General features: G+C 46.8%; 1 protein-coding gene across 4 annotated transcripts in view; it reads right to left on the reverse strand.

Annotated features, from left to right (window-relative positions):
• Positions 1–1,788: 1,788 nt before the first annotated feature.
• The window catches only part of Acer2 (alkaline ceramidase 2), a 38,346-nt gene continuing 27,359 nt past the window's right edge, over positions 1,789–12,775 (reverse strand). For all 4 annotated transcript variants that reach the window (XM_038334038.1, XM_038334039.1, XM_038334041.1 and 1 more), the window contains exons 5-6: positions 8,561–8,698; positions 1,789–3,791 (exon numbers count right to left, since the gene is read on the reverse strand). In XM_038334038.1, coding sequence (XP_038189966.1) covers positions 3,605–3,791; positions 8,561–8,698 — 325 coding nt within the window. In that variant the 3' untranslated portion in view covers positions 1,789–3,604. The remainder of the gene's footprint in view (positions 3,792–8,560; positions 8,699–12,775) is intronic.

The raw sequence follows: 12,775 nt of genomic DNA on the forward strand, positions 1-12,775 counted from the left end.
GACCAACAGCACCTAGGTCAAGCCCTGGTTAGGATGAATCCAAGCTCAGCTAGAGAAAGGAACTGGGAGAGAGGGACCTGGCTGGCCAAGCTCCAGCCCTTGCCTGGACCCCAGAGATAGTTGTCAGACCTGAGGGAAGAAGAACCGGGGAAGGATCAAATCCCAGCGCTGGCTCGGGGTGGGGTCAGAAGGAAATGACTTCTGAGGGAGGTTTTAGTCACCTGAGAAGCCCAACCATCCAGCTTTGTCCCTCAACACAACACTGATGACCCACCATGACTGTTTTAGGCACTTTTCACGGGAAAGACACCCCCCCACACACACTTCCCCCACATGGATCACATTACAAATGGATACAGACATTAAGAGCTCCACCAAAGAGCTGGCTTTGGCATCACGGGGTACTAAAGAGAGGAGCTCTCCTCCTAAGAATCAATGATGGAGCAAAACTGTAAATCACAGACAGAGATGATCGCTTGGAGACATTTGGCTTTCTATGTCCTGAGATCGCAGGCAGATTTGGGACACCATGCTGGTGACAGTGGTCATGACCTCACTCCGCCGGGAGGGAGAAGATGCTGGACTCAGTGGACTCAGCCTTCTTTACTACTCTCAACACATGAAAGTCCATGAAGTTGCATCCTCAGCAGCTGTTCACCATGACACAGAGATCCAAAAGTGAAGTGTCACACTGAAAGCTGAAATCAGTCCATGTCTCGGGGCCACTCCAGTCAGGCTTCATGGAAAAGGCAGTTCCAGTACTGAGCTCAGAGTCCAGCCATCAGCCTTCAAGAGAAAGCCAGCTCGAGTGTACTCCGTGCCAGCTCTCCATGAAAATGCTGGCATTTGTACTCCATTCAAGGATACACTGTCTAAACGACATCTAATTATAGCCGTAGTAGGACAGAAAGGATAGGAAGGAAACACACCCAAAAGGCAAACTATTGGCAATGGATGCTCTAAGGCAATAGTGGCATGGGTAACGTTTTTCTGTATCCCAATTCCTTCTCAACACGTGGAGCTTTAACATAAATACGAACGATGCCCAAAGCCCAGGTCAAACTCAGATTCATATATGTCTAGTCCCTTGCTAGCGAGCTATAGATCTCCGGTTAGGATGGGTATGGTCGTTCACTCCTATAATCACGCCTAGCGCTTGAGAGGCTGCATCTGGGGGCTCATCATCAATTTGAGGCCAGCCTGGGCTACATAGTGAGATTGAAGCCAGCCTGAGACAGAGGAGAAAGCTCTGTCATAGACAGAAGAAAAATTAAAAAAAAAAAAAAAAGGTGTTTGCCCCAAACACACTCCATCCCAAGCCAGAGCTAGTGGCACATCCGTGGAGAAGCTGCCTCCTGAGGCAGGTGTTCATTTCCTTTCGCCCAATCATGTCCAAGCATATCCATCAGTATTGGATCCCCATTGCTAGTGGTGTCAGCAGTAAGTCTCTCCCTGGAGAAAAGGAATGAGTCTTCCCTGACTTTGAGGACCACACCACTGCCACGGCAGCGCCCTTGGAACAAATTAAACCTTGCTCTAGAAACCCTCTCCTACAGCCAATTTTCTAGTTTACTCATGTTATTACTTTATGTGCATAAATGTTTGCCTGTCTGTATGCATGAATTCCAGGGGACCGGAGTCACAGGGTATGAGCTTCATGTGTATGCTGGGAATTAACTCTGAGTCCTCTGGGAAAGCAGTATGTATTCCTTTTTTTCTTTTTTTTTTTTTTCCTTTTCTTTTTTTTCAAGACAGAGTTTCTTTGTGTAACAGCCCTGGCTGTCCTAGAACTTGCTTTGTAGACCAGGCTGGCCTCAAACTCACTGAGATCCACCTACCTCTGCCTCTCAAGTGCTGGGATTAAAGGTGTGTTCCACCATTGCCCAGTGCAACACGTATTTTAACTGCTGAACTAACTCTCCAACCCCAGCCAACCCTCCCAGAGTCAGGCAGCTGGGTGTGTCTTCAAGACATTTGTACAGTGTAGAATAGATAAGAGCAGACCATGTGCCTGGTAAGATAAGCCAGAAACAAGGATGCTTTGATTGACTTCTGAAAATTTCTAGACTCAAAAACCAAAGTGCTCAGCAGCAATTCGGAACCCCTACGTAGTCACAAACATTCAACTCAAAAATCATTTTAAATATATTTTAAGCTATAGAAAGATCACATAAACACTCACTCAAAACCAAATATTTCCATCTTGGAAATCCCCCAATCAAATAACTTGTGTGTTTGCTGCCTGGGAGACGTAGTGAATGCTATAAATTTAATAAAAGACAACTTACTTTTCCATAAAGATTGGTTCCTATAAACAAGAAATAACCAAGTGACTTATAAAACTTCAAAGCCACAAAAGTGAAACGGAGTCTATTCATGTAAAAACTTAAGTTCAGTTTCCATTACGGACCCTGTGAAGATTCTAACCAGGGTACAAGTTCCTGAGGTGCCAGACCCAACTAGCTGCTTCTGAGCTCATAGCTCAGAACAGTGGCCTTGTGACTCTGATCCCCACTCCCCCAGCACTGCCCGACTCCCCACAATGGAATGTCTGAAAAGAGAAGGTGCCTGAGTTACAAACATCCCTGAGATATCCCACCTCATGCCCTGAAGACCCCTGCCCACCTGTGACCGACCCCCAACCAGCTAATCAGGGTGTAGTGACAGACAGAAGGACAAACAGACAAGTGCTCTGAGAAACCAATTAGCACCAGGTAAGTGAGAACAAAAGCAGGAGGCCCATATTCCCAGGAAGCAGCAGAGGAACAGGGTCAGAGTCTTGGAGGTGACAACATCCTGGAAGCTTCCAGTGAGAACTTTCCCCAAAGCTTCACACACACTCCACGGTCAAAACCAGAGCTGCCTCGGTGACGGAAATGAGCTGTTGGTGCGCTCAGAGGTCAAGTGGTAAGCAGAGGGGCTGTGTGTGGAGTCTTCACACCAGAGAAGGCTACTGAGCTTCAGGAAGAGCAGAAACAGTGTCAATATTTAATGTGTGCTTACAGCGGAGGGCAGGTCTTGGCACAGAGGGTGTTACTGCTTTGCCCTCTGATACCAAGTCTCCCTCTCTCAGCCGAGGTAGTGGTTGAAGGATCCACAGCTCATAGAAAACCTGGGAAGGCTAGGAGGTGCAGGTGACGAGCCCCCTCAGTCACAGGCCCCCTGTGTGTTCTGTCCTCTTGGTTTTGTTGAAGGACAATTTCTCCCCTGCCAGTGAAAAGCTCCGGCACCTTCCATCACAAAACCCGAAAATCTTGTATATCAGAGAAGCTGACTCCTGTGTACTCACAAGCAAGCCACCTTGTCCAGCAAGAAGTTGCCCTGGGTCTCCCAAAGAACTGCTCTGCCACTGCCAAAATGGACAAGCCAGCAAGCCCACGTGCCTAGAAAGGATGCTGAATAAGACACACCTACTTTCCCTGAGCCCTGCATCCCCCATCTAGGGAAAAGATGGACCTCCTCCCCAGGCACAGTGGTCCAGAGGAAGAGAATTTTAAACAGATACACCCACACCGATTCTTCAACCCCCGTGGCTAGTTTTGCCAGCAAATAAATCCCAGTGCACGAAGAGAAATAAGTCGAGAAGCCGGCCACTGCCTTGCCATCATGTGATCTTGACAGGCGATTTCTTGTGGGCACACAGGAGGGACACGTAAGGGATACCGATAAAGGCCCATTTCTCACTAGGCCAGAATCTGATGACTGGACCTTGCTCGGGTATCTCTGAGGCAGCATCGAAGTAGGCGAAGCACACGCAGCCCAGGTAGGCGGCAAGACAGATGAAAATATGCCTGCAAGAGAGGAGAGCGGTGAGCCTGGCGCAGGCTCAGACCGTGCGGTCGTAGACTCCTGCATCTTCCTGGACCACCCGCCTCCCCAGCTGCCACTTCCATCCAGAGGGAAAGATCTTGCGCACTTGAGAGCATCCTAGACTTCAACACATTACCATGCGAAATGGCATGGTAGCTCAGACCCATAACCCGGGCACTGTAGAGGCCAACTCAAGAGGACGGCCACAAATTTAAGCAAATTTAAGTTCACACAGTGGTGGCCTGTGCCTTTAATCCTAGCACTCAGGAGGCAGAGGCAAGTGTATCTCTGTGAGTTTGAGGCCAGTCTGGTCTACAGAGCGAGCTCCAGGACAACCAGAGCTGCTCAGAGAAACACTGTCTCAAAAAAAAAAAAAAAAAAAAAAAAAAAAATTCTATTTGATAATTGGACCAAATATCTTTAGGGTCTTCCCAGTAAGACTGAGGGCTAAGGATAAAATCGGAAGTGCTTTAACCTCAAATTAAATACCACATTCTCACCTTAGCAATAAGTGCAGCCTGTGCTTTTCATCGGAAATCATCCTACATTAAAGTATGATTGCAGCTTTATGGGGAAATCTTTAAAAAAAAAAAAACTATCTAAAAAAAAACCACTATCTTTACCTGTCAAAAGCTTCAATTTTGACCTTTATCAGGAAATAATTTCTTTAAGGGCAGACAGATTCTTCCTTATACCCTATACTGAAACTCAATCCCAAATGAATTAAAGATTTAAACTATGGACCCATGAGATGTCCCAGTTGATGAACTGCCACCAAGTCTAATGGCCTGTGCTCAAACCCCAGAAACCACATAGCAAAAGGAAAGAGCTGACTGGCTCCCAAAAGGGGTCCTCTGACCTCTACACATGGCCTACGCCATGCACACATCCACACACATATACATACAAGCACAAATTAACAAATAAATGTAAAAAAAATGCTTAATTACTTAAGAAGAGATTTAAAATACAATGCTTTACATTCTATTAATAAATAATAAAGATTAATGCTTTGCTTTAATCTGTATGTATGTGTGTCCTGTGTGAGTGTATGGCCCGCTGTGCAGGTACCTGCAGAGGCCACAAAGGGGCATGGGATCCCCTGGAACTGGAATTACAGGTAGTTGAAAGCCATTCAACCTGGGTGCTAGAACTGAACTAGGACCCTTTTCAAGAGCAGCAAGTGCTCAGACGCGCTGAGCCATCTCTCCGGCCCCTGTGCTTTTGATATATAGTCCAAAGGACCTGTGCTCCTGTGACGGTGATGGAAGAGGCTGTCCTTAGAATGACACAAAGTCCAGAAACCAAGGAGAAAAGTCAGACATGTGTGACAACAGAATTCAAAATGAATACAGCGCAAAACTATTAATGTGCTTTTAAAAAACAAAATAGGGCCGGGCGGTGGTGGCGCACGCCTTTAATCCCAGCACTCGGGAGGCAGAGGCAGGCGGATCTCTGTGAGTTCGAGGCCAGCCTGGTCTACAAGAGCTAGTTCCAGGACAGGCTCTAAAAAAAAAAAAAAAAAAAAAAAAAGCTGCAGAGAAACCCTGTCTCGAAAAACCAAAAAATAAATAAATAAATAAATAAATAAATAAAATAAAAAAATAAAAAGAAATAAAAAACAAAATAGGAAACTGGGGGAAATATTTGCCCTACGTGGTAAAGCACTAAAACTAATGCTAAAAATGTCAATCGTTATTATAAGTGTCAATCATTCTAAACATTGTGTGAGCTGTGTTTTCAAATGGGGTTGGATGAAGAGTGGGGAAGGGGAGTACCAACACAACCCGCCCCCAATGATGGCCAGAAACTGGAGTCAGAGCATATGGCGGCTCTGGTATTGTTCTTTATGCTTTAAAAACCTCTTCAAGCCAGGCAGTGGTGGTGCACGCCTTTAATCCCAGCACTCGGGAGGCAGAGGCAGGCGGATCTCTATGAGTTTGAAACCCGCCTAGTCTACCAGCAAGTTCAGGCTAGCCAGGGCTACACAGTGAGAACATAACAATTATTAACTAATGAGTAATTAATTAAACATGCACAACAAACAGCACATAGTCACTGCAGGCAGTTAATGGCTGAAGACAGAGACATCAGAAGGCATGCTTCCAAAGGGGAAACAGGCGAATTGGAAAGATCGCAATTGATTACAATCGAAAGCTACCATTCAGGTTACATCTTAAAATCATCTAGTGACACTGTCTTTAAAGACATGAAAACAAAAATATTTTTTTCCTATCAGGTTGCAAAGATTTAAGAGTTAATAACCACCTACAGGCATGAGCATGTGGGCTGAGGCCCTCTAGGAGACTTTAGGAAAGTGACCGCAGGACTGGGGGGAGCTGCTCAGGGAAGAAGTAGCAGAAGACTTGCCTGGCATCCACGACCCCTAGCACTGCCAACGGAAACAAAACCAAGCCTGACAGGGTGGCACTAGCCTGAACTCCAGCACTTGGGAGTGCACAGTGAATTTGAGGCCAACCTGGAATACACAAGACTGTCTCAAACAGGAAATAAACAGCCGGGCATGGTAGCGCATGCCTTTGATCTCAGCACTCAGGAAGCAAAGGTGGGCAATTCTTTGTGGACTGGTGTGCACAGAGTTCCAGGCCAACTAGTACTACATAATGAAATTGTATTTTAAAGCAAAACAAAAGCCAAGGGGGTGGTGGCACACACCTTTAATCCCGGAATTTCAGAGGCAATGGCAGGTAGATCTCTGAGAGTTTGAAGCCAGCCTGGTCTACAGAGTGAGTTTGAGGCCAGCCAAGGGCTACACAGAGAAATCCTGCCTTGGAAAACCAAAACTGAAAAAGAAAAAAGATAAATAAAATAATGTCTCACTCTGTAACTCAAACTGCACTTGCTTGTAATCCTCCTGCCTCAGTCTGCCGACTATTAAGATTCTGACCCTGTATGTGGTGCTGCGGATCAAATCCAGGGCTTTGTTTACACTAGGCAGGCACTGTACCCATTAAATCACATCCCCGGCCCAAGGCCTTACTTTAAAGAAAAAAGAAAAAGTGTGTTGCCGTCTTATAATTTAACCTATAAAGATTAGACTCAATATAGATGTTTTTACAGATTATTTACAAAGTTTCTAATATTAGAAACGACATGAGCTCAGGAGACAGTTTAGTGGAAACAAACTCTTATTCTGCAAACATTAGGCTACCAAGAAGCTGTGCTAAACTCTCTTTCTTATGGGTGTATGTCTAGAATTCCTTTTAAAAACTCTCTCGGGTTTTATACCGATGTAGTCAGCCTACGTTGGTGCTATGTAGACCCAGCTGGCTTTGAATTCACAGATACCTGCTGACTCTACCTCCTGAATATTAAAGGTGTGTGCCACCATGCCTGGCGGTTCATTTCTTTTCTTCCTCATTTTTCATTAGCATGAAGGAGAAAAAAGAACTTTTTTGAGGAATGTTTGTGCATGTACGTGCATGTGTGCATGTGCGCACACACACACACACACACACACACACACACAATTGTGTTTGTGTGTGTGATGGACCTCACTATGTAGTTCATCCTAACCTGGATCTTGTGACAAATTTCCTGCCTCAGCCTGTCAGGTGCTGGGAAGGCAGGTGTGAGCCACCATCCCCAGATCATCACACAGGGATCTGTATGTCTCCTCTGAAGACGGAGGGCAGGTGTAAGCCACCATCCCCAGATCTCACAGGGATCTGTCTCCTCTGAAGACGGAGGGCAGGTGTGAGCCACCATCCCCAGAGCACACTGGGATCTGTCTCCTCTGAAGACGGAGGGCAGGTGTGAGCCACCATCCCCAGAGCATAAATGGACTCAGTATGTCCCCTGTGAAGATGACTCCGGACACGGATGCACTATTGCACTTTGCCTGGATGCTCCTAATCTCCCGGACATTTGACAACCATTGTTCTCTGCCACCGTTTGTATTTAGCAGTCATGAGAGACAGAGACTCTGCCTTGTCCTGGGTTTGGAGCTGAAGCAGCTTCTAGGAAGAAAGCCACTCCACATCCCCGCTTCCTCCTTTTTCACTGGAGTTTGAACCCAGGGGCTTGTGCGTGCCAGGCAGGCACTCTCCCACTGAGCTACACCTCCCCCCTACCCCGCGCGCCCACTCCTCCACTGCCTCCTCCCCTTCCTCAGGGGTTTTCTTTGACCTTTAGAGTCCTTCCCAGGCTCCCCAAAACATAGATGCTCTAGCTCCTTGTCATCAAACAGTCTGACTGATGGTCAACAACAGACTCCAGTCCCCTAGGCTCTCTCTAGAGCTGTACAAAAGAACAGGTGAGACTGTCCCTAGATGACCTGTGAGATCCAAGCTCTCATTGGTCACATGGGCCCTGAAGGTGTGGTTACTATTGGGGACCTGTCCTGTCCTCACATCACTCAGGTCCCCAACTCCCCCTCCCCCACCATCCATCCAGACCTTGGGGCTCAGGTTGCAGACTCACTTTTCAGGCTCCCTGGTACTAATTAAGGAGCTGCAGGAGAGGCTGCCAACTCGCCGAGCAGCATAACAATTAGGTTGGGGGGGGGGGGTGGCAGGGATGTCCTGGCTAAACCAGCTCCCTGGCTCCCTGGAGCCATTTTCACACTTTACCTTACTTTGTTTCTAAAATGTCTGACGGGGAAAGGAGAATGCTTGGTGCTGCACCCCTCCCTTGAGCCCATCCGTGCACCCGGTAGGGAGCACCCAGCCCAGCAGCAGCAAGCGGGGACACCCAGAGTCAATGCCACCACCCCAGGGCAGGAGCTCACCACACGCAGTGCAGGTACGGGAAGTGCACAGAGGATAGCAGCTCACAGAAGACTCGGTCACTGATCCAGCAGAAGAGGGCGAGGGCCCACCAGAGGCCAGAGAAGAGGCCCAGCTTAAACACACGGACATTGTCACACCTGCAAGGCAGAGGGGGAGGGTCAGTTCTGGTGTCCGTAGGGTCTGCTGGCTACCTTCCTCTCCTGTATCTCCACAACTGGTCTTCCGCTCCAGCCCTTGGCATTGGCGTCTTACCGAACATAGCCACAGATGTAAATATCACAGGTATACATGGGATGTAAATATCACACAACCTTATTTCCCACCAGTCCTGGCCCCCACTCCAGTTGCATAGAACCCACCATCTTGACAGGGCACCCTGATGTCTAACACAGATACAAGTTCAAACTAGTCTTTCCTTCTGCCTACAGACCCCACATCCGGGTTCTTAGCTCTTCTTTCAGAATCTACCCAAATCTGCCCTCTTACTGCACGGGTCCAGGCCTCCTCTCTAACCTACTGCCACCTTTGTCCTTGTCGTCAGCTGACAATGTTCTGCTCCAGGCCCTAATGAGAGAGAGCATTCACAGTGGCCAAGGCCCAATGCCCCATGAGTAGGCTCCCCTTCCTTTTCTCCCCATGGTCCTCACCTTTGTTCAAACTATGCTGTTACTCAAACACGCTGGGGCTTAGCATGAATGGGCCCTACAACCTCCTGCTTGCTTTGCCTCTGCCCAGGTGCTCTTCGCTTATGTGACCATGTGGTTATCTGTCTTCAAGTGTCTGCTCAGGCAGCCTGTGCAGTTAGGAGACCTTCTCATTGAATGACTCCTTGGTCCCCAGTGGGTGGCACTGTCTGCCTTGTCACAAGATGTCAACTGGAGGTGGGCTTTAAGAGTTTAAAGACTCATGCCATTTTGAGTTTGCTCTCACTGCTTCCTGTTTGCTTGTTTATGACATGAGCTATCAGCTTGCCACCATGTTTCCCCCGCCATGATGGTGACGGACTCTTGTGCCTCTGGAAGTGTGAGCCCGAAGAAACCCTTCCTTCTATGAGTTGCCTTGGCTCTCCACACACTGACAGTAAGGCCCTGATACTGAAGACAGCACATACTCAACTCACAGAACACTGGGAATTCAAGTTGGTGCCTACCTAGAGCCTTCACCCCTATGGACGAGTATTCACAGTACTGGAAGGTAGTCCTCATGCTACCAAAGGAGAGAGATAAACTCCAAACAGTTACAAACCCTTTGATCTACAAGAGTGACTTTCCCGCCTGTAAGATATGTTGGTATAATAGTGGCCCAAAACTTCTAAGTGCTCTAAACCACAGCGCCTTCTCTCCAGCCCCCAGGAAAAGTTGTTTTTAAAATATTTTAAATACAAGAGAATCTCCTAGTAGCATGATTTAAACATCCCAAAGTTCAATGATATGAGGTCATGACCCTGAATCAGAATAAGCTTTCATTTTCTCCTGGTGAGTGAAGGTTCAGAACGAACACTGAAACTCTATTAGTCAGACATGCTTCAGGAAGGAAGGCTAGAGAGAAGCAAGGCAGTAAAAGGCAGACTTTCCTCTTTGGCCCCCGGGGAAAAGCAAGGCACAATGAGACAAACTGGCGTGGACACGCCATGCCTATGCCTTATGAAAACAAACAGGGCAGATGCTGGCAGGAAATGCCGAGAGCACCAAGAGTACCCTTTTTCCTGAGAATCTTTTTGTTTTCCTTTGGTTTTGTGAGATGGGGTTTCCCAGTAGCTATGGAGCCAGTCCACCTGCCTCTGCCTCTGCCTCCCGTGTGTGTGTGTGTGTGTGTGTGTGTGTGTGTGTGTGTGTGTGTGTGTGTTGGGGCAGCAGAGATATGTGTGAAAGATTGAATTTTATCCACATTGCCATGCTAACGAGTAGAACAATGAGCAAGACCAGAGGAGATGGTCAGGAAAACAGCTTCCGGCTTGGGCATCTGAACACATAGTATCCCTGTTTAGCACAACAGGAAACACAAAGAAGACGAGGGCTGAGAGAGACAGGTAACTCTCCACGCCAGTGACTTCTGCAATTACAGGAAATTACAGGAAAGCAGCTAATAGATTAAAAAAAAAACACTAAAGATAAGAAAGACAGCACAAACCCAGTGTTAAATCCCAGGAGGCCAAGGAAGGCAGATCTCTGAGTTCAAGGCCAGCCTGGTTTATGTAGTGAGTTCTGTCCTGGAACAGTCTGGGCTAGTAGAAAGACCTTATCTCAAAACAAAACAAAAACAAATACAAAAAAACAAAACAAAACAAGCAAACAACAACAACAAAAACATCTAAATCTAGAATACTCTACTCACTTCAGGCCAAAAAGAAGCCAGTGCCACTGGACTGAATGCCCCAAATAGAATGTTTAGATATCTTCAACAGCTACTTAGTCACATGTCTTCCACAAACCTTTAATATCTTTTAGTAACCAGGCTTGGATAGATGAAGTTGAAAGCAGGCCCCAAAACTCAGGCACCAGAACTTCAGGCCACAAATAATGAGAAAAGGCCATTCAGTGGGCAACTCTAGTTAAGAACACAGGGAGGATCCCTTGATAGGAAAGGAAGGGTCCATACAAGAGAAGCTGAAACTGCAGGAGCTATTTGTCTCTCTTTCTATTGATTGGAGTCCTTGTTCAAACTTAAGGATTTGAATGAAACTGGCATAAACTCAGACATTTGAACACTTAGAGCCCAGTTGGTGGTGCTGTTGAGGTGGGGCCTTGCTAGAGGAACTCTGCTGCTTGAGGGAGCTCTGAGAATATATGGTACAGCCTCTCCCGCTTCCAGTTCTCTCTGCCTCCCACTCCACGTTTGCTGTAGAGGCAGTGGTGGCCTCTCTGCTTCCTGGCTCCTGCCGGCATGCCTGCCACTGATTGGCATGCTTCTCTACCACGAAGGACCCATCTGGACCACTCCAGAATTTCAAGCCCAAATCAACTCACTCTTCTAGAAGTTGCTACGGTGATGGTGTTAGAGCGGAGCAACAGAAAACTAAATAATACAACTAGTATTCCTTTTTTGTTTATTTTTGTTTTGAGACAGTCTCCCTGTGTAGCCCTGGCTGGCCTAGAACTTACAGTGTAGATCAGGCTGGCCTTAAACTCACAGAGATCTGCCTGCCTCTACCCCGAGGCTACCTCCAAGTGCTAGGATTAAAGGTAAGCATCACTATATACAGCCATAACTAGTATTTCTTGACTAGCCACCATCAGATAGATTCTGCACGAGATAACAACTTCTTTACACTCACTGGAAGATCAAAAGACATAAGCTCTGCTGTTTAGTTTGCCGCCTTGTTTGTTGAGACAAATTCTCTCTGAAATGGCAGCTCTGTCTTAGTTTCCTAAGTGTTGCCAGGGCCCCCAGCTTTGTTTATTCATTTTTTAATGATTTATTTATTTTATGTTTTGCCTGCATGTATCTGTGCAAGGGTGCTGAATCCTCTGGAACTAGAATTACAAACAGTTGGAAGCTGCCATGTGGGTGCTGGGACTTGAACCAGGGTCCTCTGGAAGAGCAACCAGTACTCTTAACCACGGAACCATCTCTTCAGCCCTCGGTTTTTTTTTTTTTTTTAAATAGACCTTAGTCTTATTATGGAAGACCCAAGGAAGTGAAGAAAATGCCCTGGATTTTTGAGCTACTTGAAGGCAAAGCCAAGCCCCCAACTTAGTGCTGTCTAGCTCCTGATCCCCCAAGTTTCTTCCAGCATTTTCTACTGCATTCTCAAGCAATCATGTGAATCTAAAATGAAATAGAGCTACCTTGAGAATACAGAGTTGAGAATTTTCAGAGGTAATAGTCACCTTGGAAAATGTACAGATAGGTATAATTTCTGCCTTTGAATAATATACCAGAAAGAGAGAAGAAGAAAATTACCCATATTCATTGGAGCACACATTAAACCCAATGTAAAGGCACAGAGTCTGGGAAGAGAGATGCTGAGCTAACCGAGGAAGAAGAAAGGGATAGGAAGTCCCCAAGGAGCTGGCATCTAAGAAGCTGATATAGGAAGGCTGGGTCTTTGCAAGGCAGTGGTGGGGAAGGGCTGCTGACTGGGAGGACAAAGCGCAAGCAAGTAGGGCTGAAGAGGAAAAAAAAAAGTAAAGAGCTGGTCCAGACTGACTGGTCACCAGGCATAGGGAAGGAAGCAAGATCAGAGAAAGCGGGACAGCAATTGCGGAGCCACT

The sequence above is a fragment of the Arvicola amphibius genome, chromosome 6 (assembly GCF_903992535.2).
Source record: "Arvicola amphibius chromosome 6, mArvAmp1.2, whole genome shotgun sequence".
NCBI lineage: Eukaryota > Metazoa > Chordata > Mammalia > Rodentia > Cricetidae > Arvicola > Arvicola amphibius.